Genomic DNA, 24,889 nt, shown 5'->3' with positions numbered 1-24,889 from the left:
AACATTCTTTAAATTCTTCCTTCAACCAAAAGAATCTACTCCTGAGAGCCCTCCTCCGGGGCTGTGCTTGAAGGAGCATCGCTCACCCTCAGTCAAATAAAATTACTTCGGGGTCTTCCTCCTCTTGCTCCTGTCCTCGGGTCTGGGGGCACCACTGCTGTGCAATGGAGTAGCCAGAACCCAAGCATGGATCTCGCCTGGGGCTGAACACTGTGCCACAACTTGCAGAACTAAGCAAGTGGCCTGTGGTGCAGGTCCCTGCCTCTCCACAGACTGGCTAGGAATTCACACGAGGAACTGACCTTCTGGAGACAAAGTGAGAAAGGACTCACCAGGTTTACACAGTCCTGTTCTCAAACCCAAAGCTCCGAGGTGGGCAAGATGCTGCTTTATGTTGTCCCTGGGCTCTCCCATTTTTATAATGGGCAGTTACCTCCTCTCCTTAAGCCAGGAAGATAGCAGAAGGATGAAATGTTGACAAAGGTTTTCTGAAATTGTTTTTTTAAAAGAAAATGACTTATAAATATAGTTGACATTAATGTCAATTTCTTTATGAAAAGTATTTATCTAAAAAAATAAATGTGGAAGTAAAAGTTTCTCAGTGGGTTTCCCTTAAAACCACTGTTTTCATTTAAAATTACATACTAATAACAACCTTCCTTGGTTTTCTTTCACTTTAAAACTACTTCCTCTCTTCCTATGTTGCCTACTACTAATAAAATATCCTAATTCAGGAACCTAGGAAAATGCTTGAAATGACTACAATAAGATCAGATCAGAATATTATTAAATTTGAGGGCAGCAATTTGACCCATAGTTTATTCAATTCTTCTTAACAACTAAACACAAAAAACCATCAGTTAGCTAAGATGGCTGATCCCATTCTTGGCTTCTGGCTACAGTCCTGAGGTTTAATAATAAGGATATCTACTGAGATTCCTTTAATATGCTAGTCATTCTATTAAAAGCTTCGCATGTATTATCTCATTCAATCTTTGCAACAGTCCTAAGTGGTAGCTATGATTATTATTGTATTGTAATTGTTACTGTCATTCTAGAGATGAGGAAACAGGGCACAGGAAAGTTTAACTTGTCAAGATCACTCATGCAGTAAGTTGGGCGCTAGAGCTGAACCCCACGTGGAATGGCTGCAGTGCCCATGGGAGCCGCACACCTCACCGGTACGCCCTGCTACGGCCATTCAGGGGGCCCCTCCCTCCCTAAGTCTGGTGCGGCCACTGATCCCAAACAAATTCACTCACATCTCTCATCATTTTCACTGCTTCCCTCGTCCTCCCGAGTCTTCTGGCACACATTGCTAGCCTTCTTTTGATGTATACCAAGACATTGGTGTCTCGTCCTGAAAAGGGTGATATAAAACACCAAAATTAAAAACAAAACAAGAGCTTCCAGCTGAGCAGCAAGGAGAAATACAGGGGCCCATGTGCCACGCCCACCAAGGAAAACCTCGGAGAGGATGAAACCTGCTCCCGGCTTCTCCTCCCCCGCCAGCCGCACTGCCGGCTTCACTGGCGGGGCGAATGCACGAGGGCAACGTCAACGTGCTGAGACTTGCAGAGGTCAACTCCTGGGACCCATCATCCAACCCATGCTTGTGAGTTAGGGTGGTGAATGTTTGATAAATACGGTCATCTGCACACAGAGCTGGGAAAACGAACGTACCCGCGCTGCACGGGTTTAGGAGCGGGAATGCCACGTGCTTCCGGTGCGCACGCTTTCGGCGAGGGCGCCGGAGGCCAGTGTCAGGCTGCGTCCTGATGAACCTTTTTTTTCCTTCTGAGATTAAGTCTAGAGAAGCCTCATCTTGAACTTCTGTTTTATATTATTCTTTCTCTAACACTAGTGACATAATCATCTCCAGGTCCCCAAAGCAGTCGATTTTACATGGCAATATAACACATTCCAGACATGACAATAGAGTATGCAACAAAATGAAAAACTACCCTAGTGTTAGAGAAAGCACTGACAAGCTAAATAGTTATAATAATAGTCACCAAAATGGCCCTTAAAAAGTACATTAACAACTTCGTATCTTAATCTTTTATGTAATTATATGTCTTTTTGGGTATGTTCCCAGGCCAGTGAGAACATGCATGTGCTTAATCCTCAATAAAATTACCATGTTCGAGAAAAATATGACACACCTGTTATAGATTAAGTACATGTATAATATGTAGCTATTAAAAGATGTTAAGACTAAAGTCCTAACATTTCAAGTTTTAAACAATGAGAACAAGATGTGTGCTGAATATCTGCCAAGTACCTACAAATTATTTTAAAGATGTGATTATATTTTGGGGGTAGATCTAGGCAATAGGTTGAAAGAATTTAATTTATAAGAGAAAAGAAATAAAGAAAAATTTTTAAGTTATATAACAGGTTACGTAATTTTATATATTAATCCTTATTTAGTTTACAAAGTAGACATTTACTAATACGTCTTCAAAGTTCATTGCTATACATATTTTTTAAAGCAAGATACAGATGGTGATTAGAGATTTGATCATCACAGACTCAATGCAGAATAAAAATAAAAACCTGTGTATTAATGGGTTGTACGGACCCGCTCATGTATACACAGGCCATAAAGCAGACTCAGCTGCACTTCAGTCATAGGGACTAATGCACTCAGTTTCTGCACCAAATCCAAGTTTAACACTAAAATATAATTTTATCATCTCAAATATATACACTCCCTACTCTCCAAAGTGGCAGGAGCAAGAAATGAAGTGAGAGAAATTCCACCTTGAGGAAATAACCCAAAGTTAGGTTGGATGATGAAAACACTCCCTCTCATGAGGATCACTAAATTTCTGCTTAACCAACAAACCGAGAAGTCAGGGGGTTGGGGGAATTCCAGAAAAGATTTTGTTGTTTTTATACCATTCCCCCAAAATATCACTGACTCTCTCAGCTTAGTGTACTGAAGTGAAAGGTCTCATTTTAAAGAGTGATATTAAATAAAAGAAATTAAATAAATCATTATTTTTGATGTAAAAAAGATAAATAATTAGGAATGTATGGCTCTTTTGCTCTGGAAGCCAATACCAAAGTTTCCTAAATAAGAGCTAAATACTGAGACAATCACCAATAACTGTTACAGTTTTAATTGTCCTATTTCAACCTAAGCTGTAGAAGACCCATAAGATAATATTAACACTGATTGATAATATTAAACTAATTTAAGTCCTGTTTCTCAATTAGGACTTAAAATTCAGGGAGCAGAGGAGCAAATGATAAACAGAAATATATAAGACTTCTGGGGAGAAAGAAGGTTACCACTAAAGGTTATTACCATTTATTTCTGGAATTAGGACTCTATGGGCAGAAAGAGAATCTGAGTGTCAATGTGAAGAGTAACACAGCTATAAGCTCATTATGTACAGTGCTCTTATGGGAAGGAAAAAATGAGTAAACACAAAAGCACAATCAGGATTTATTCCCATCTAGGAGAATGGTATTTTGAGCTGGCCTGAAAATTTGCTCGTATTAATCATGTTTCAGTTCTGATCCCGCATGTCGGCTGGAGGAAACCTTACTGTGTTGGGCTTCGTACTGGGATCCGTGATGCTGTAGCTGCTGGGAACGCCGGTAACAGCCGTCCCCAGCCTTCAGGGCCTGCTTAAACAGCTTCTCTGCTTCGGCAATGGTTGTCGCTTCCTCTTCAGCCAAGAGAATATAAGCAGTTGCACACCTGTCCGTTCAGATAAGAGCCGCCATCAGTTCCAAATTCAAGAACATTGTAGCAGCCGTGGGAGTGCATGCAGAAGGGCGAGGAGTTAACGTCAAAACATGCAGAGTGGCCACCTGGTTCATGCACCCCTGGTGTAGTTGTTGACACAAATAATGGTATAAAAGAAATGTCCGTATTTCAGCCCGAGAGGGAGGATGCATGGTGTTAGGAGCATGGCTCACACGTGGACTCTGCCCCTTCCCAGTGCGCCACCGCGGGAAGGTCTTACTCTGCCTCCCTGCCGGAGAACAGCATGGCCGCTCGTGGCAGCGTTGTTGTCAGGTTAAGTAAGCTGATGCATGGAAAGTGCGCAGTACAGTCACCAGCAGGTGGAACATGCTCAGTACATGTCAACTACCGACGGCAGTGGTGACAGCGGCAGTAAATAGCTCCCCCGACACTCATAGGTGCGGGGACTAGACACACGTTTCCTTCTGTTACTAAACATAGTCTCTATTCTCAAACACAGATTCAGTAAATCAAGGAAATTACTCATTGGAGAAAGCAGTGCTTCTCGTTACAGTGAGCACAGGTTTTCTATGTCTGAGAAGCACACTGGAGAACCCATGGGCAGTGTTATTTCTGAAGAGCTCCCCATTGTACTCGGCCTCAGCAGCAAACAAGAGTTATACCTCATGCCTTCGACAATAACAGCTCCACCTGTTGCTTTGTGTATATTAAGCACTGTACCAGGCACTTAACATATATCGTCTCATTTAATCCTTTCAACAACCCTTTAAGGCAGGGAGCAAGAAAGGACAAACCGTTCGCTAACGAACAGGGGGAGCTCTTGGAAATTTAAACCTTCCACACCCTATGAGAACAAGCCAACTGCCCAAGAAAGGGAATGTACTAGGGAAACGCTGAGGCCGGAGCCAACCACAGAGGTCCTCAGCTGCAGGGACCCCTTTGCTTTCCTTCTTCTCCACTGCTTCTCTGTGGTCACTTCCCTACTTAACAGAATCTCCATCAGACCACAAGAGAGAAAATAAACAGAAGTAAAACGAAATGTCACTTTTACTATTCATAAACCGCAGTGGCCAGCTCGGACAAAAGGCTGAACTTACAGCTCATGTGAGGCTTGGGGTTACTAGTTAATGCTGGCCTTGAGGAGGGGTCTTGTAAGTTCTTAGCCAATCCTTCTACTTTCAGGCAGGACTGCGCAATGGGGCTCTAAATGGAATGTGGTGAGGTCGGGAGGAAAATGCCCAGAAAAAAAGCTGTCAGCCCATTACTATGGAGGGCAGTAGATATGACTTGGAAAGAATAACAATGATGCTGAAACTGCCCAGTGATTCACTAGAGAACATAACTGGGATCGGCATCAGGAAGCAATACTTAAGGCTTCAGGGGCCGACATATAAATATGGGCCAAGGGTAATGAAGTGAAAACCGAGGTTATAATTCTGAGTGGCAGATACAGTATCAGAGGAATTAGCTATAAGATTATAGTCGGCGGGCTGGGAAGTCAAGACAGGTCAGGGCCAGCTTGCTTACTTTGTTTGTTTATAGTACAATAGTATCTTAGGAGAGGCAGAGTAGCACTACTGGCCAAGAAAACATACATCCATGTGAAACTCATGAGTCTGGGGTAGAAACATGCTAAGAGCTTGTGAGTGAAGGAGAAAGGAGAGAGCCACAGAAGTGCCAATGGTTGGGGTACAGAACAGACTGCTCGGCGGATGGAAGAGAGAGACAATGCATCCTTGTCACAACACATACACATACAGAAGCAAGAAGTGGTGATGGGGGTGTCGACCATCCAGATATCTGCCACAAGTCTCACGTGGTTAGAAACAGGGCACCCAACAGGTTCTTGACTTACTTTGGTAACAATTTTATCTCCCAGATGGTAGAGGAAGCAATTAGGGGAACTTCAACTCTGGACCTGATTCTGACCAAGAAGAAAAAAATAGTTGGTGAAATGAAAATTGATAGGAACATTCAGAGAGAGTTACTATGTCATTTTGGAGTTGAGGGCAATCAAAGAGGGTAAGGTGGACTTCCAAAAATTCAAAGAAAAGAGGCATGACTCAATGGCATGAGACTCAGAAGGAAAAACGGTTTAAGAAGGTTGAGGAGCTTCCAAATATCCAACAGTAACGGCAATCACAATGGTCCTCTCAGGAAGAAAAGATGGGTGATATTAAAGTAACCTGGATTAATATGGCTGCATGAAGATCTCTCACGGGTCAGATTTTTAAAGGACTTGTTTAAAAAGATGGAAAGAGAGCATGTAACGAAGGACTATAAAAGAGTGGAATCAGCTTATAAGAATATCAGGAGAGCTAAAACTCCAAATTAGCTAACGCTTGCAAAACAAAATAAAGATAAAATGAAACAAAATGCTAAAGACAGCCATCTCTTTGTTTTTAAATTATATTTAAGACCTTAACACCACTATAATGTCTCCAAAGTCATCACAAAAATAAATAAGTAAAAGAAGATAAACAATACAACAACAAAACAAGGAAAGTTTATAGTTAGTAGCAGCAGATAACAAAGAGAAAGCAAAACTCTCTAACTCCTATCTTGTTCCTAGATTCTCCATCAAGGAGAACGATTGTCAGACTGAAAAAGGGAGAAGTAATTAAACTCTAAAACAGGTTTTAAAAAAAGATGTAAGATAGCACATAACCGATCTACCCTACATGAATTACTGTGCTGGGATGGGTACATCCCAGGAAGCCAACAGACGTTGCAGGCAGGCCAAGGAGCTGCCCTGTGTGGACAACTGAGGACTCACAAGGATGGAGAGGCACTGGAAGACGAGATGACACAGGGAGCACAAGTGTTCACAAAGGGGAAGGGGGCAGGCTTCCCAAAGTACAGAACAGTGATCTGGAAAGACATTCTCAGGGATTATTAAAGGGATGGTCTCTAAGCATTTTGAAAAGAAAGTCGTGAGCACCAGAGCTGGCTTCAATTCACTACGACGAACCAAGTCAGTTTGTGCTGGCTTAGTTTACTCTAATAGTTTGACTATCCATTAAAGATCCATAGCTACAACCGGCATTCTTACGATCCAAATGGAGAACTATGGGCTGAATCACAGTGCTACTGGTGGTTTAGTCGGACAATATCCATGGGTGATGACTCATGAAGACACGACTCGGGAGGGTGGTTTGTGTATGTCCTATCACAGGCATCTATCCCTGGCCCTGATATTTTTATCAGACACATGGATGACACACAGAAGGCCTATCTACGTATCAAATTTGTAGATGACAAGAAACTGGAAAATAAATATGCTGCGTGACAGAATCCAAAACCAAATAGATCAACCAGTTAAAATGGCAGGATTTCCAACTCTCGAGTGACACTCTTTCCTAAGTCCACTGAAGAAGATTCTGTAACCTTCTTCAGAAAAAAAGTCATAAAATAGTTTCACAATGACCGCTTGGCAGGGAGAGTGTTGAGGTGATTCAGGCACCAGATGGGTGGCTGAGCTAAGTGACCTTTAAGGTCTCCGCCAACCCTGAGCTCTCTGACTCTGCTTGTAAGAATCTTTCTCGTTTTCTGAGATCTCCAGAAGCAGTTTTCCAGCCTTCCTTGGGAACCCACAGACTGTTTAACAACATGAAGGACAGCGTTTCCTCTCATCTCTGTCTTGATCTTGAAATAGTTTTGAAATGTGATTTTTTTCTCCTTATGTTTTTATTGTTTTCCCCACTAGCAAAAGTTCTGGCTAGAAAATGTGATGGCACAGATGAGCATTCTACATCTACATCTATGAGACTTTCCCTGTCAAAATGTTTTAGACACGTAAATAACTATATTTATTTTACGTACTCACAATATCCCATGGATAGCCCTTGAAGGATTTAATTTCAAGTCAAGCAAAACCACTGAATTATTCTCTAAAATGGCTAAAACCACCTTCACATGAAAGTCCTACATAAATTGTTTTTATAAACTAATGCTCCCCCCAAATAATCCTCAAGTTCAAATGCATATCTTAATATCAGTATCTCATCAATGGCAACTAAATACATTTAGCAAAGAATGAGATATCCTTCTTAAAAGCAAGAATTTCCCATACTTACTCATTTATCTCTAAGGCTTCATGAGCTGCAGAAATCCTAGCTTGGGGATTTCTCTCTCGCCAGGCTTTCTGCATTACTATTTTAGAAAAACAGAAAAAAGCAAGCATACAATACACATAATTAGAAAGACTCAGTACAGGACAACAGCTAAACTGATAACTTCCAGCTTGAATTACAAGAGAATATTTCAATTACCAGAAGAGCCGGCCCAAACCTCCAAAACCACACAAATATGTTCTAATTTGCTTTTCAGTTGTCCTTCAGTTGCTGAGACCAAGTCTTTCTTGAGCTCATAAAACTACAGAACTAAATTTTATACACTAATCCGTAGTCTATAAGCTTAGAGACTTGATGGTTTCTTAATCAACAAAAGAAAAGGCACCCTAACAGATTTAATATTTCTTTTGCTCATTAGTGCCATTTGTTGTTAAAAAAAGTGTATGTTATTTTATACATTTTGAGATGACATTGCTATTAATCTCTTCTTCCCTCTACTTAGGCACAACTTAATTTCTATTGGTCATTTTCCAAAGCACTTGCTACAGGCTCTGGATATTAGAACATTTTAAAACCATTTGAAGAATTGAGTTGGGTCAGAAATAAGTGCTTTAGGCTCTTGCTTAACGTGTACCTGTTCCCAAAGTTTGCTGCAAACCACTTTTTCAGTGTTTGAGCAGTGTTTGAGTATACTGTGGGAAGCTCAATGCTTTGAATATTTATTTTACTATGAAGTTTCAGCATGCAAAGAGTACCTCCTAAAAAAGAGTAACAATCTCCTTATTTGTTTTATAAATTTGTGTCTTCTAAGTTAGTTTCTTAGGAGTCTGTATACACTCCTTTTCTTAAAGATTTGTATTCACCTATTTACTTTAAAGTTGGTAATATAAAAAAATATCAGTAAGACTATTTAGGACCCAAGCAGTGCCAAGTGCATGTTCAACAAAGTCTTTTCTAGGATGTAAAACAAATATGGATTCCAATAACCAAGGCCATGTCCCCACTCAATGTTAGTAAACCAATAAATAGGCATATAAATCACTACAATATATTTGTTAATCATTTAGATCCACTGAATCCTAATTTCTAATTAGAATATCATCAAGAAGACATGACCCTTCATTCTATCTCAACCAACCAAGAATTAATTAGCTTCATGCAAGATTTCTATTTCTTTAAAACATGTAAATCCAACTTTAGTATTTTTTAAAATAATAATTTAAATTATAATGAGGGGACTCATTATTACACTGATACTTCATTGTGATAAAGCCTTCATTTAGATATCAGAATTCTGGGTTCTACTAGTCAATCTCCAATTTAATATTTTTTACATTGGGGTTTTTATAGAGCGGATACTTCAAAAGCAGTAACCCTGAAACTTAAAAAAGACCAAAAGGCCCTCCCACTTAGCAACTAACTAAAGGATTTTCCATACTTGCATCTGCAGGACGCAGATGGTCCGAGTCACAAGTAAAGAAAGTCTGGTGGTCCTGGGCAGAGAGATTCATGTCATAGTAAGTCAGAGGCTCTCGTCCTGTCACCCAAGTGTACCTGTAAAGGCAAAGTAAGATTGTCAGATGCTTCTAAGAAAGGAAAGCAAGACCTACAAAATATTAAGCTGCACAGGAGTTGAACTATCAACCATTAACTGAGCACTCAAACTTTGCCAATGAGTAAAAAAGTGTGTGTGTACAGAGGGTGCCAAAAAACGTATACACATTTTAAGAGAGGAAAAAACTATTAAAATTATAATAATATATACCAATAACAAAAGATGAGTACAAGTCATGTGTGTACATTTTTTTGACACCCAAAATGTTTTATATATTAAATCACCCTATTCTCCCTTTAGAAAGTATATCAACAGTAAAGAAGTAAACATTTTCCCCGGTATTTTTGGCATAAAACTTTACTAGCACTAGCTGATGAAAACCTTCCCTAATTAGTATTATGACTAGACATTTCCCAAAAGCTATGACAGACCATTCTGATTTGTCTAATTACACGGCAAAATTAAATTTCAACCTAACTCCTGTGGCTTCTTCATAACCATATTCCAGGTAAGCTTCAAAATATTTTGACTGTGTAATATGTAATCAAAAGAATAACTATAATTGAAAATTTCTAAAAGCTACACATTTTTTGTATTTCAATGCTAAAATATTTGCAAAACAGAAAAATCACAACATTTGAAGATAGTATCAAAAAAATGGAAGCACTAAGCAGACTCTTACAATGACCCCTGAATGAACCAGCAAAAACATGTGCTGCTGTCTTTGCTCTCTGAACTGGACCCATTTGTCTCCCAAGCTGCCAAAATGCTTACCGATTATATTCAGCGCCCCGAAATAAATTTAGTGGATTTCGCCATACTTTGCATTCTGAAACAAAGAGAAATATGAAAATGCTACACATAGTTCAGAGACACTACAAGCTAATTAATTCAGCAAAACACCCTTCCTGGCCATTTGATAAGATAATTTTATTCTCCGTTCTCTAACTGACGAGCAACGAAGAAAAACTCTGGGTGGTTAATCAGGAAACGTGGCTCAGGCACCAGGACTGTGGAAAGTTCGCCTAATCTCTCCAGGCCCACGTTTCCTCATTTATTAAGTCAAGGTATGTGCCAAAATCAGCTGGTTCATAACTTCTACAGTCATGTCAGGAGGTCTAAACAGACTCTATGAATTTACTTCTAAAATTGTAGGTAGATGGCATAGGTGGAAGCAAAACTACTTTCTGTTACTCTAAAATATATCTTGCAATCACTTCATATATGACAAGCTAACATTAAGCTCTGTAGTATAATATGCAAAGAGCCTTACATTCTTACTTAAGGTCTATGTTAACACTGATTTTGTGGTAATTCAATGAAGTTTTATGTTGCTAATAAAGTTACCATTATTGTAGGGAGAAATACTATGAAAATAAATTGTTTTAAAGCATTTAATATTGTTTACTAATGCAGATACATGTATTCATCATATCATAATGTTAGCATGTACTAATAGATTATACATCTTTGTTATGCAAGGACCATAGAAACTTACGACCATGGGACTTTAACTTAGAAAAGTCAATCGTTAGCTTTTAAGACTGTGTTATATTAAGGGTGTGACTAATAAGCTACAATTCTTTTAACAAAGCCTATGATTAAGACTTTCTACTGATTCAGAATAAATAATGTTTTATTAGACAATAAATTCAGTTAACAGTACTTAAAATATCCCTGTGTGTGTAGTCAGCCACAGAAGACACCCGAAGACATACGAGGTAGGACAATTAAGTTTGCGAACTCATCCTAGAAAAAGTGCTACATACTTCATTGCTGAATATCACTATGGTCACCTTCGAAGTACTCCCCTTGGGAAGCTATGCACCAATGCCAGTGCCTAGTCCACCCTTCAAAGCAATTCTGGAACTCTTTCTGGAATGGCCATCAGAGCTGTCATCATATTACACTTGATGACCTGAATGTCATCAAAATGTCTTCCTTTCAATATTTCCTTTATCTTCGGGTAAAGAAAGAAGTCATTGGGGGACAGATCAAGTGAGTAGGGAGGGTGTTCCAATACAGTTATTTGTTTCCTGGCTAAAAACTCCCTCACAGACAGTGCTGTGTGAGCTAGTGCATTGTCGTGATGCAAGAGCCATAAAAACTTCAAGTCATCTAACTTTTCCACACAGCTTTTTCAGCACTTCCAAACAGTAAACTTGGTTAACTGTCTAGTTGGTAAAAATTCATAATGAATACACCCTCTGATATCCAAAAAAGTTAGCAACATCATTGCAACAAGTTCACGAACTTAATTGTCAGACTTCGTATGCACACAAAAGTGAGCAATTACTGCAGAAATGAAAAGAACATTAAAGGCCGTGGGGAAATCATGAAGATTCTACCTGCAGTCCTGTTACATTCAATATCCATCTTTCCACCCACCCAGCCATTCAGCCACCTGTCCAATGAGCGCTGAGCTCTCAGTGGGGAAAACAAGTAAACCATCAATTACAATACAGCATGAAAACAAAGAACCTAAAACACTATGGAAACACTGTGTAATCTCAATAATGTTTTGTTAAAATAGTGAATGAAGGCTGTACACATAACATGAAAACATGTTTTTATTAAACAAAGATAAATTTATCTTTAAATTAGGGCAAGATCACACTTAACATGTACTCAATGTTTTATAAACAAGGGCCCTAAATTTTCTGTCATTTGAGCTTAACTTGTCATTTAGGAAATGACCTTTGCTCAGGAGCATTCAGCATCTTTGAGTTTTCTTCTTGAGAAACTGAAATTCAGTGGTTGTCCCTTCATGCAGCACTAACAAGAAAGTTAGGCTTCCTTTAAATGCTTTTCTTCCAGACACAGAGCCCCTGAGAGGGGTCACCAATGCACTGCAGACCATGACTGCCACTGGTAAGCCAGACAGCCACAACTGCTGTCCTCGTGGCTGTTCTAGCTCTTGGGTTTTCACCACTCCCAACCCCTCCCCAGAGGATGTCTTTCAAGATTCAAACTGCTCCTCTTACAAAACTTATGAATACTGCAAGCTTTGTATTCAACATACAATAAACATGCACACAGATTTGTGTACAAAGGATGCTCGTGGTGCCATAATTTATAATAAAACAGGGACTTTGGGGGTGATGCTCCCCCCCACTGAATTTCATGTGAAATATTAGTAAAAAGGTGATGGCAAATAATTTGTCTCCAACAAACATTATATTATCTGGAAGGATAAGCACTGTTCAAATATCAATGGACAAATTACAAAGTAAAGTGCCTTCAATTAAAATTGCAATCCAATTTTATATATTGGATGCAAATGAAATTATTTCTAAATGAAAACAACTCCAAAGAGAAATGGTTGTGTATGCCTAAAGTATTGAGCAGTATCTATCGAAAGCGACTCTTTATTTAAGAAGTGCCTCAATACAGCCAGCAGGGGGTGCTACAAACATTTTGAAATATTGTTTTTATGACTTCTATTAGACAACTGAATTTTTTTTAAAAAAGGTTGAAGAAGTACAAATCACTAGTTATAAAAATAGTCACAGGGATGTAGAGCACAGCATAGGAAGTAGTCAATAGTATTGTAATAACTATGGATGGTGTCAGAGGGGTACTAGTCTTTTGGGGGGGATCACTTTGTAAGGTATATAAATGTCTAATCAGTATGTTGTACACCTGAAACAAATATTGTATGTCAAATGTAATTGAAAAATATTTTTTTTAAAAAGGAATAGTAATACAATTAACCAAAACCAAGAACTGTGGAGAGGGAGATGGGCAGTCTTCACCTTTCATAAAAGGGGGTCAATATTAAATTGAAACATAGTAGTAAAAAAAAAAAATCAAACAGCAAACAAACAAAAATCATTCTTCACATTAGTGTTTTACATGTAGTTTGTATTCAGTTTCTTCAACTATTCCTGCAACTTAAAAATGAGAATCTAAGTAACTGTAACAGATGTAAACTGTTCTGAGAAAAAACATGTAATGAAGAAATACGTAAGAAATGTCTTCCTTAGCTATACCCTTCAAATTGAAGGTGCAGGGCAGGTATAATTTTCCTTTAAGGAATAAGCAATCTAGAGGTCAAATATGAATCCGTGCCAAAGTTTCATTTCAAATTAGGTCATAGCCACATTAATTTCTTCTTTGGGGCTCTGTTTCATAATCTTATCTTTAACACAAAAACTCTTGGTCTGGAATCACTCGAGGGAACATACCCCATAAATATCAGACTGCCTGATGGTTTTGTGATATGGACAAAAGTTATAAATGCCAAACATATTAGAATATGAAGATTTAAGTCAAGAAATTAAACTCAGGTCTCCAGAGGGTCAAAGTTTTTCCACATGAGGTCCAGTTTCTTATCTTATTTGTGTCTTTGAGAAATAAATTCCTTGTTTAAGTCGGAATTAAAAGTTTACCTAAAAGGAATTTTCCATTCTCCAGGAACAATAATGCCAGGGCTCTGCAGAAGCACGCGCCGTGGCCCGGGACTCCACCCAGGACGTGCTAACAGCACTGAGTTCAGCGGAAAATGTGCCCCCGGTACAATCCACGTGCCCTCCCTGAGGCTCCATCAGCCCCCAGGCAGCAGCCCCCAGTGCTCCGAGCCCCAAGGCTGCCGGAAACGTTCTGAGCTCGGCGCGCAGGCACGAAGGAGACACGAGCGAGGGCAGCAGTAGGGAACGGACAGCGCCTGGCCCGCTCCCCACGCACGCAGAACAGAGCCCCCTCCGTCCCTCGAGGAAGGCTCTGCGGTTGCGCGCGGAAGACTCAGAACGCAGAGCCTGCGGCCACCAGCGTGGCCTTCTCAGCTGCAGCTCCGGTGTGTTCTCCAGCCGGCCCTCTCACGCACTACTCCCCGCTCTAGGCCCTGGGCTGCAAAAAAGAGGCGTGTTACGCCCTAGAGGAGCTTACAGCCTTGGTAGAAAAGTGAAAAGGGCACTGAACTGTCATCTGGCATCTCACTGAAGTAACTGTAGAAGGAACCAATGTTCCAGGAGGGCCGCAGACTTTCCCTTTGTCCCACTCCTCAAGGAAAGAGAGAACTTGGTTCTCATAGAAACCAAAAGGCTCCCATGTCGTGTTGCTCTTGAACAGATGGAAGAAAATATTACTCTACATCGAACTTACTGAACTCTGAAAACTTCTTTTTCCTAAAATTAAAAATGATATAGAATCCCCACTCCCACAGCCCTCAAATATATAAATTACTCATTCATAGCCTAGGAAGATTTCTTATACTAAAAAGTTACGACCTCTTCCCAGAATCTACAATCTGATAATGATGGTAATATTATTACAAACAACAACAACTTTTGTCGTAACTATAAGTCTGATTTTCATTGAGCCTTCCTTCTATAACGCGGTTTAAAGCTCAAGTCACCTATGTCCCTTAACATAAGCTAGTGAGGGGCATATAATAGGCCCTTTTTACAGAAGTAGAGAGTAAAGCACAGAAAAGCTATACAATTTCCTCAAAGTTCATATTAATTGAGATGAAGTCCAGGTATCGAGACTGCCCAACAATTATCCATTATATGCAACAGACCTGAAACCTGCAACATCATATTTTTAAAATCCTGTGCCTTCATCAATTACATTTTCCACTGGATAAACAGTTTTGAAAACTCCTCTGGGGAAATGTTATGCACTTTTTAATAACACTTAAACATTTCAGTCCCAAAGTACAACAGAAAAGGGCCCTCAGTGAAGTTTCATCAGCTGTATTAGAACAATCAAGACTAACGCCAAGCCCCAACATACATGAAAAAATGCTCAACCTCACTAATCATCAGAGAAATGCAAATAAAAACCACAATCAGATATCACCTCACCCCAGTCAGAATGGCTTTCATCAACAAGACAAATAGTAACAAGTGTTGGAGAGGCTGTGGAGAAAAAGGAACCCTCATCCACTGTTGGTGGGAATGCAGACTGGTGCAGCCGCTATGGAAGGCAGTGTGGAGGTTCCTCAAAAAATTACGAATAGAATTATCATATGACCCAGCAATCCCTCTCCTGGGTATCTACCCAAAAAATCTGAAAACATTTATGCATAAAGACACGTGTGCTCCAATGTGCATTGTAGCTTTATTTACAGTGGCCAAGACATGGAAACAACCAAAGTGTCCTTCGATAGATGAATGGATAAAGAAGTTATGGTACATATACACAGTGAACACTATTCTGCCATAAGAAAAGATGATATAGGAACATTTGTGACAACATGGATGGATCTTGAGGTTATAATGCTAAGCGAAATAAGTCAGACAGAAAAAGCAGAGAACCATATGATTTCACTGATAAGTGGTATATAAAACTGAAAACAACAAAAGAACAAGAAAAAGAAATGAAGAAACAAAAACTCACAGACAATAGTTTACTGGTTACCAGAGGGTAAGGGGGGAGGGGGATGATAGACTGAGGGTGATGGAAGGAGAACTGACTCTGGGTGGTGAACACACAATGTGATATATAGATGATGTAATACAGAATTGTACACCTGAAACCGATGTAACTTTACTAACAATTGTCACCCCAATAAACTTTAATTAAAAAAAAATTTAACGCCAAGCCAGTCAATTTCCTTCATGTGATCCTACATATATTTATTAGCTTTGATATCTCAGAAATGAACATCATACATATCAACTTTAAGCTATCATCAAGAGTAACAAAATATCCATTTTCTTAAATAACTAAGCTTTAATGTTTTGAAAATAACTTCAAAATAATTATTTAAAAAAAATTATTGGAAGGCACAAAGTAACATGTAGGTAGCTTTCAATTCAATGAGTATGTTATTCCCTCCGATTCTTTCATAGAATAAGAAAAAGTGTAAATAAGTAAGAGTTTTAAGACCATTTGTTAGCGATCTGCTTTATTCAGGATAGTGTACTACTTTCTTCAAGAATACTGCCAAGATGGTTAAATCTTTAATGGTATCTCTCAGACAGTTCTCATCAGTCATTTCTGATCTAAATCAGTCAACTCTACCAAGTAATGTGTAAACTGGGAGATAAGTTTCTTAAATAAATGTTCACCAGGGACTAAAACTGTTTTAGGCATTTTCACCACTCAACTGGAAATCTAACGTATACTGTACTAGAACGTAAATTTTAGTGGCAGAAGGTTTTACAATATATACTAAACATAGGCTACAAGAATCACTTTGAACACACACACAGACTTTGGTGGGTACAAATCTAGCTTCCCCTAATTGAGACTATTGCAATGCAACCCCATGTCTTTGATATGCGGCAAAATGAGGGAAAGTGAAATGCAAGCACTGCAAGGCCTGGGTCTGAAGAGCAGCACTGAGCTGAGCCCAACCCCAGCTGAACCGGCAGCCATAGCTCAGCGTGCGCTTCGTGCCCCATCACATTCCCGGAGGGGTCTGGGCACGTGGAGGACGCTGCCAGACAGCCGGCCCTCCTCCGACTGGATACTTCTGCATACTCTCACTTAATCCTCTGACTACTCCATGCAGCAGATGTTATCATTCTTTCCATGTGTGCAAATTAAGATATTAAGGAGGGTTAAAGTGAACTGCCCGAGGCCACAAATTGTAAGTGGCAGAGCCAAGATGAGCCCACATCTGTCTGACCCCAGAGCCTGAGCTCCCGGTCCTCACCAATGCTGCCACTGAGCTGTTTCTAAAGTGTTTAGCTAATGTCACTTCAGAAATAACGTTCTATACTGTAGTACAGAGTTTTAATGAAATTATTTATTTTAATTGCTTAATCATTACATTAGTCTTGAGTTTATAGACCTCACGAGGACTGAACTCCATTTTTCAGTTAGTGCTTCAGACGTTGGACTCTGAAGTGAGACCACCCAGGTGACCAGCCAGGTGATGTCGGGCAGAGGACTTAACCTCCCTGTACCGCGGCTTCCTGCACCATGAAATAGACACAATAACAGTGACTGCTTCGTGGGGGTCATTGGGAGGATTAAATGAGACAATACGTGCAAAGCTGACAGAAGGCACTAAGAGTTACTATTACTCAAACTACATGGCTTTCTATGCAGAAAATGATTTGCTCTGGTGTCCAGAGAACTCAAGGATCTACAAAGGTCTTCGGATATACTCCTGTATCTTTGCATTTTACCTGAATTTCTTCATCTCCACTGCTTTCCTTTAATTTATTATCTGTATTTAATTGGTTTGAACTGCCTCTAGTAATGTAATAAACTTTAATTTAGAATTCCAGGTGATATTCTTTTTCATAGTTTTATATTAAAAACTTTACATAGGTTAAATGAGATTCAAATGACATGATTTGCAACAGAAAGCAAAGAGACTATAACCAGAGTTTGTCTAAAGATCCAGTTCTATGCAAGAGGCTATGAAAGGGTCTCAGAGAATTTAAACTTGTCTTTGGCAAGGACACTTCTCACGTGATGGAACACCCTGCACTTTTCCAAATATCTTGAAGAAATTTAATGCTGCAAACCTTGTCTTTATGGCATCTTATTTGAGAACAGGGCAAATTATCAAACAGATGTTTCCATAAACCCAAATTTAGAATGTTACTGGGCCCTGAGAATCCATTCCCTTCAGACAGGGAAAAGTTGGCCACGTTTTTCATCCTTAGGCATCATCAGCTCAAAAGCTAAGTTGAATTAAGAAATGGCAACAAGAAACATGGTGACATGGCAAATATACCAGCAGGGTTTATCACAAACTGTGTATTTGTGAGAAAACTAGCAGTTCAGCTCCCAAATAATGCAAAGCAAGTAAAATGTTCATAAATGTTAACCTAAGCCAAACAATCTAAAATTTGGCTAGATTAAGAAACTGTATAATTAACTACATTTCTCCTCTGGCCCACAGATAAAAAGATTACTGCAAATTTTGAGAGGCTTTGCACTCGGGTCAATCTACACGGATCCAAAAGTTAAACAAATACACGAACAGTCTGCCTTTTAACAATCCCAACCTTCTCACTCCCCATTCCTCCCACCTCACCCCAAATTATTCTTAGGTAGGTCAGCTTTTAATCAGAACAAATGATTCTTTAAGCTACACTATGAGTTTTCATAGAGACTAATGTTTACACCTGGTATTCTCAGTTTATTTTTAGCTTTTCCAACGATTTTCTCACATAAGCAATACCACTGAGGTGCTTTTGCCAATGTTCATGAGACTGTCAGCCTTGTCGTTTCGTGTAAGAGTCAGCCAAAACCTGTCCTACGACGCTCCAAGCAAATCAACTGATTTACCCATCTGTTATGAAGGCAATAGTCATTTTATTATTATTAAGACAGTAAGAATTTAAAAACAAGTTCCTCTATTTAAAAAAAAATGTTTTGATTACCCTCAGTTTTGACCTTCTTTTTCCTTTATATTTAGTTGAAACCAGGCTATGAAATAAAAAGTGATTAAGGTTAGAGATAAACACAATGTACTTCTATTAACATTTTTCTTATTTAAAAATAAAAACCACCACAAGGAAAAAGAAGTGGAAAATGATATTAGTCCCATGGTATCTGGTATCTCCATATCAGCATACATGTTTGTTGGGCTGATTTAGCCAAGTATTAGGAACCCAAATGTTGAGGAGAAGTGGGGAGACTGGGCCTTAAAAATACTAAGGAGAATTTCCTTCTGCTTATATGTAACTATTCGAACATTGTTATGACATCAGCTCATAAATGCTGTATCTATTACAAATATAAATGAATAGAAATACTGCATCCATGCACAGTAGGAGACATTCAGTAAATACTAGTGGAATTAAATTAATAATAATATTCAAAAGCTCAATCTTAGGTGAAAACTCAGTACAAATGGGAATTTCCATGATTATTACTGTTGACTGTATTTTTATAAAGGGTATTCAATGCATAAGGCTGATTCAAGGCATCCACAAAGAGAGACAGCAAAATAACAGGGACAGTAAGAAGAGCATGGGCTCTTTGTTGCATAAAGGAAAGATGTAAGAAATTTAAACTGGGGGGAATAAGAGAGATAGAGATAGAGATAGAGATAGAGATAGAGATAGAGATAGAGATAGAGATAGAGATAGAGATAGAGATAGCGATAGAGAGAGAGAGAGAGAGAGAGAGAGAGAGAGAGAGAATTTTAATGACAACAAAAATGTATTGACAATAAAAAAATGGCCTCAAATGAGGCTGCCTTCTGATTTCAATCTGTTAATTTTCTACAACGTTCTGTGTCGTTCAAAGACTATCAGATAAGAGCACATTTAACCTGTGGGACCGTCCCAGAAGATGCAAAGTATCCACAGCAGCTCATGTGATGACGACTGAATGATCAGAATTCCTCATCAGCATAAGGTGCCACAACTCATCAGAGCAGCTGGGTAAAGTCATGGTTCACTTTGCTCAGGTCTCTTTCTGTTTCTTTCACGAAGTAGGTGAGTTTACGAAGTCCCCGACGATTGTGTTACCTGGGTGGTGCCATCGTTCACATGTGTACCCTTAGGATGAAACAGTGTGCCTAGAGATGCCCACTGCCACTCACGGCTGGCTGGCGGCGGCTGCAGCAGAAGAGCACTGAATCAATATCGGGGTGAAATACATACACAACGCTCCTAGACGCTTATCACTGGGTGGGCAGGCATGGAATGTGGACTGAGTTACTCTAGGAAGGAAGAAAAGACATCTTTAACTTCTTCCTCTTCATCCTTCAAGTCTCAGAACTGGCGCTATCACCCAGTTTGAGTCAAGACTCCCTCCTTGTTCTCCGTCGCCCCGTATGGTTCCCTCATGCAGTCAGAGCACTTCTCATTTTGCCTCCTTCGGTAGACAGGCGAGTTCCACGGGGACAAGTGCTTGGGCTTTTTAAAAATCATAATATTCTTAAGAACTTGTACAGGCCAGGTTCATGTTAGGAACTCAGAAAATGTTTACTGAGTTGATGAAGACTCAGCAAATTATATTCTTCCATCTTCTTTCATGGGTGGAGAAGCGCAGGCTTTGCATTCATTCATTCATTCATTCATTCATTGAATTTCAATGATATAGTAGATGCTGCAAAATGCTAGAGATACTGTAATAAAGCAGCAAGTTTAAAGATTACAGTGCAATTTGATACACGTTGCTAAAGATAAAAATATTAAGAGTCAGTCAAGTTGGAGAGATGTTGTACAACCCATCACAGAAATCCTCCCAAGAGGTAGCGGTTGAGTTGGGTTATGAAAGATGAGCAAACACGGGCGAGAGGGAGACAGACTACTAGGCAGGGGTCTGGAGAAAACACGTCATGGCCAAGAAGCGCAAAGGAGAGGGGCTGGCCTGTGACAGCGGCTGAGACTGGCAAGATAAGTTAGAAGCAGCTTCTGCTGCGCTAAGGAATCTGGGCTTTATCTTCAATGGAGTGGGAATCATGTAGCCTTTTAGCAGAGGAGCCATGTGATCAGCTCTAGTTAGAGATTCTGTAATGACACCGAAGAGAATGGATACATTCAATAATGTTTGAGAAACTAGGGACAAGAAGGCTGCAGACTCAAGCTGGGAACATTGGCCTAGATGATCATTAGCTAAATCAAATGAAACAGAAAGTAAAATTTAACAAGGTAAACATTTCCTCTTCCTTGGACGCTTATACTCTATTTCTCGGGTAGAGGCTGTCAACTCTTTGGGAAAATAAACTGCATTTTCCTCTGAAGTCTAATATTAAAACAACAACATTCTTACTGTCATATAGTCACAATTTAGGAAAAGTAGGCAAATAATGTTGCAAAAACTGAAGGACTTCCATACCTGAGACGCTTTGCCTGTTGGAATCTGAGTCCCCGTTACTCGAGTTAGAATTGTTGGAGGAGTTGTTGTCAACCCCTCCCAGAAGGGGGCGCAAGTGGCTCACTGAGACTTGCTCGATGAAGGACGTTCCGTACTTGCGAAAATACCACCATTCGAATATCTAGAAGAGAAAAATGATAAGCATGTTTATGGTCCTTGTTACTGTTGATAATTTTACACACACGTCTATGAAATGTTTCATTTACTGATTATATCTACTTTAAGTACTTAATTTTTATTCCAAAAATGTGTTTATTTTAAAAATTAAAGAGTTTAATAAAATTAAAATACCCATTATATTTTAAATTCTTAACATTGTTTTCTGCATTTAATATTGGTTTTCAAGAAAAATCTATAACTATAATCATGGAAAAATCTATAATTATATCCATCTATAATCATGGATAAAAGAACACTGTTAAGAGTTGCTCAATATTATTTTCCTCCAAATTTACATAGTACTCTAAAAACAAAATCATCATAGCTTAAAAAGAACTTCAGAACAGTATACAAATAGGCCAGTTTTAGAAGTATGGCTTATGAAATATTCCAGTTCTTGGCACTTTACATTCTGATAAAGCCATACCTGCATCAAATTTTTAAGATAGCAAAATTCCATTTAAAAAAAATAAATAGCTCCTTATAGAAATGCTAGGTTTACGAAAAGAGTGAAAGGCATCCCATTTCATGGATGGATGGCACTCATCTGCTGAGAGACTCAGCAATGTTCCACCTGCTAAGAAGTGCTTTATAAACAAAAGAGTCTGTCGTCCACCACTGTTTCCTCGTTCACAAGCTTACCAATTGTTATGTGCTGTGCATTGCAGAGGAGAAAAGAAATCACTCTCATTAATAAAAGGAAAGCAGCCATGATGCTCACATGACGAGACTGCCCTCGGGACGCCCTGAGTCCTGGGACTGGAACGCAGGCCACCTCTCCCAGCCTTCCCAGCTGGCCCCCACCCCTCTCACGAATGTGACATGGTCTCTCTCACATCCTTTGCTCTCCTCCCGGTCTGATTTGGAATTTGTTCCTTAAGCAGTCACAAATCATTATGCAGAAGAAATTTAGCAATCAACTATATCCCAAAGTCTCATAGAATAACTAAACTATATTTTTATAACGTAATGTAGAATGTGGAATTAACATAGACTTCATTACCTTTATCCTTATTTTTATTTCATAAAAACAAGGTTTTGATATCTACTCTAGAATGGGCTTTGGGCTATTATTTAAAAGTTGACGTTGTCTCTCTTTTGCTCTACGAAAAATTTCTTTTAAAAAGACAGAAAGAACATTATGAACGACCAGAAGGAACTATCGATCAAACCAAGTGTTTCCAATCCTATTAACAGGAAAAGTTGACTTAATTCCAAAGAGTTACCCCTTCTGACTACATGAAATTTCATGTGTTAAGAATTCAAGTAATTTCACTGGGCAGATGGGAGACTAAGATATGAAAGCTAAGAAGAAACAAGACTCGTCTATACTATTTGGAATGCTAGGAATAAGAGATCTCGCCTGAAGAAGGAAGTTTAGAAATGGTAAATTTACGAACCATGGATCCAGCAGGGAGTTTTAAGCTCAGGTGAGTTATTTAATCTATTTGACTATGAATTTCTTCAACTGTAAAGTGGAAATCGTATTTATTTTGATCATAAATCACATTTATTATCAAGGGTCCTCACTTTCCACAGACATGTAAAACACCTCGGCTCACACGGCATGTAAGAGACCCGGTTCAGTGCCAGCTGCAGACGCTCTCAGAAGTCACAGCAAAGCCCTCGTTTATTACAGTGACGACCTGCAACCTCACACACTGCTGTGATGCACCCTTCTTTCTGCCGGTCTAGCCTTCAGGCTAGTACAGCATCTGGTTGTTACTAAGTTGTTACTAAGTTGGCTGATAGCCCTGGAAATCGCTGTGAAAAGGGGTGTTGCTCACCGTTTGGTCCCAACCACCCATCAATGCCCTGAAGAGATTAGAAGAGAAGGAAGTCCCCAAAGGACTCAGAACTGTGGTCACAGACTGGCAGTGGCTCTCAGTCACTCGTGGGTGGGGGGGTGGGGGGCGCTTTCTTTGCCCCCAGTCCTGGCTCTGCTCTCTGCGTTATGCTGCTTGGACACACGCCAAGCCGTACTTAGATCCTCGTTCAGCCGCACAGCATGAAGGGCTCCACACCAGGCCTGAGCTGTGCTCCAGGAGACAGAGCTCAGACAGGACCCCTGCCACAGACCCATAATGCCTCTCACAGGTGGCTCCCACCACAGAAACACCTTGCGATGCTTCAGATTTGTCAGCTCCTCCAGCAGAATCCCAGGATGCCAACATTAAACGGGACTTTAAGGGACCATGTACAACCTCCATTCAGAAATGAGGAATGACTGTGCGGTCACCTGACCAAAGTCACCCAGCTGATTAAGGAGCTGCTTAGTCTGTGCCACTAATCTTACAAGGGCGCTACCACAAGCTATCTTTTTATGACTCTCTGGATCATTGAACAAACACAGGCAGGCCTAGCCTATCGTTTCCCTTTTCAGCTCTTCACTCTGTAGCGTCCTCCCACTCCACTGCCCCGCAGAGCTTTCTTCCTGTCAAGACCAGTGCAGAAGTGGTCTATCAAATGGGACCAGAACATTCATGCTGAGGTATAAATGACTCCTATCAATTCACATTTACATTATAATAGGAGACAGACCTCCAACCCAGTATTGCTAAGTGGGAAGAATGGACCTCAGCAAAGACAGGGTTATTTTTGCAGCTGTTTGCGGGAGAAGAGGAGGAACTTCTCAGGCCTCTTGTCACAGCGGTAGATGGCTTCTTACCCATCACTGTCCTTCTTTATGCTCATGTCTCAAACACCCTGGAGCAGAAGCTCCAATGTGTCCTGAATGGACAGCCAGTGAAACAAGGAAAGGACTTGAAGCCTTCTTCAACTTCAAACCAAGTCTCTTTTTGGGGGTCTCAGAGTGACAGTCTGCACCCTGTCCAAAAACATGCAGGCTTCAGGCCAGCACCTCAGAGTATTTTAAAAGAGCTGCACTGACCCAAATGGGCAGATGGTGTTATCTAACATGAACATATTTAGTGTCACTTTGAATTCTTCTCCCTGGTGCATAACCTACAACATAAACCATAAAGATCTCATAAGCAAATTTTGATTTTAAAATTAGCCTTCAGACATGCCAGTAGCTTACTGGACTTGCCACAGTGGAACAAAACAGTTTTCATCTGACAAATAACCATAAAATTAAAATACAAATTTATGCATGTCATAGTCTAAAAAACGTAATCTCTCTAGTACTTTTATCCTCTCATGCTTCCACCCCAAGGATTACACAGATTAAGTAAAATGGAAACTAAAAAGGATCAACTGGGTTTAACATTTAGGAAGCCAACAGAGACCCTACCATGTACCTGAAAGGTGAAAACCCTGATACACTTCAGGATAGCTGAGCTGTATGACCTAGGCTTGTTCTCTTGATTCTCTGGGGCTCAGGTATCTAATGCGTAAAATAAGATCACAGTAAGCACTCTGTTAATGCTGGATGGATGGATGGATGGATGGATAGACGGATGGAAAGAAGGGAGGGAGGCAAAGAAGGAGGAAAGAAGGAAGGAAGGAAGGAAGGAAGGAAGGAAGGAAGGAAGGAAGGAAGGAAGGAAGGAAGGAAGGAAGGAAAGGAAGGAAAGAAAGGAAAGGAAGAAGGCTGCACTGATGGATGGTTGGAAGGTTGAATGGATGGATAATAAGGACTGGCCCAGCGATTTAATGGGACATAATCTAAATAAA

The 24,889-nt window shown here is 39.8% G+C and overlaps 1 protein-coding gene across 7 annotated transcripts in view; it reads right to left on the bottom strand.

Moving 5' to 3' along the window:
- The window catches only part of ST7 (suppression of tumorigenicity 7), a 248,877-nt gene that overhangs the window by 83,995 nt on the left and 139,993 nt on the right, over positions 1-24,889 (bottom strand). For 4 of the 7 annotated variants that reach the window (XM_081038669.1, XM_081038663.1, XM_081038667.1 and 1 more), the window contains exons 3-9: positions 21,056-21,215; positions 10,127-10,181; positions 9,236-9,351; positions 7,801-7,876; positions 5,580-5,648; positions 3,561-3,715; positions 1,263-1,360 (exon numbers count right to left, since the gene is read on the bottom strand). In XM_081038669.1, the coding sequence (XP_080894795.1) occupies positions 1,263-1,360; positions 3,561-3,715; positions 5,580-5,648; positions 7,801-7,876; positions 9,236-9,351; positions 10,127-10,181; positions 21,056-21,215 (729 nt within the window). The remainder of the gene's footprint in view (positions 1-1,262; positions 1,361-3,560; positions 3,716-5,579; positions 5,649-7,800; positions 7,877-9,235; positions 9,352-10,126; positions 10,182-21,055; positions 21,216-24,889) is intronic. The other 3 variants (XM_081038665.1, XM_081038664.1, XM_081038668.1) reach the window with 1 other exon arrangement.

This window comes from Rhinolophus hipposideros (genome assembly GCF_964194185.1).
Source record: "Rhinolophus hipposideros genome assembly, chromosome: 25".
Taxonomy (NCBI): Eukaryota; Metazoa; Chordata; class Mammalia; order Chiroptera; family Rhinolophidae; genus Rhinolophus; species Rhinolophus hipposideros.
This window is presented reverse-complemented; position numbering and strand designations above follow the sequence as displayed.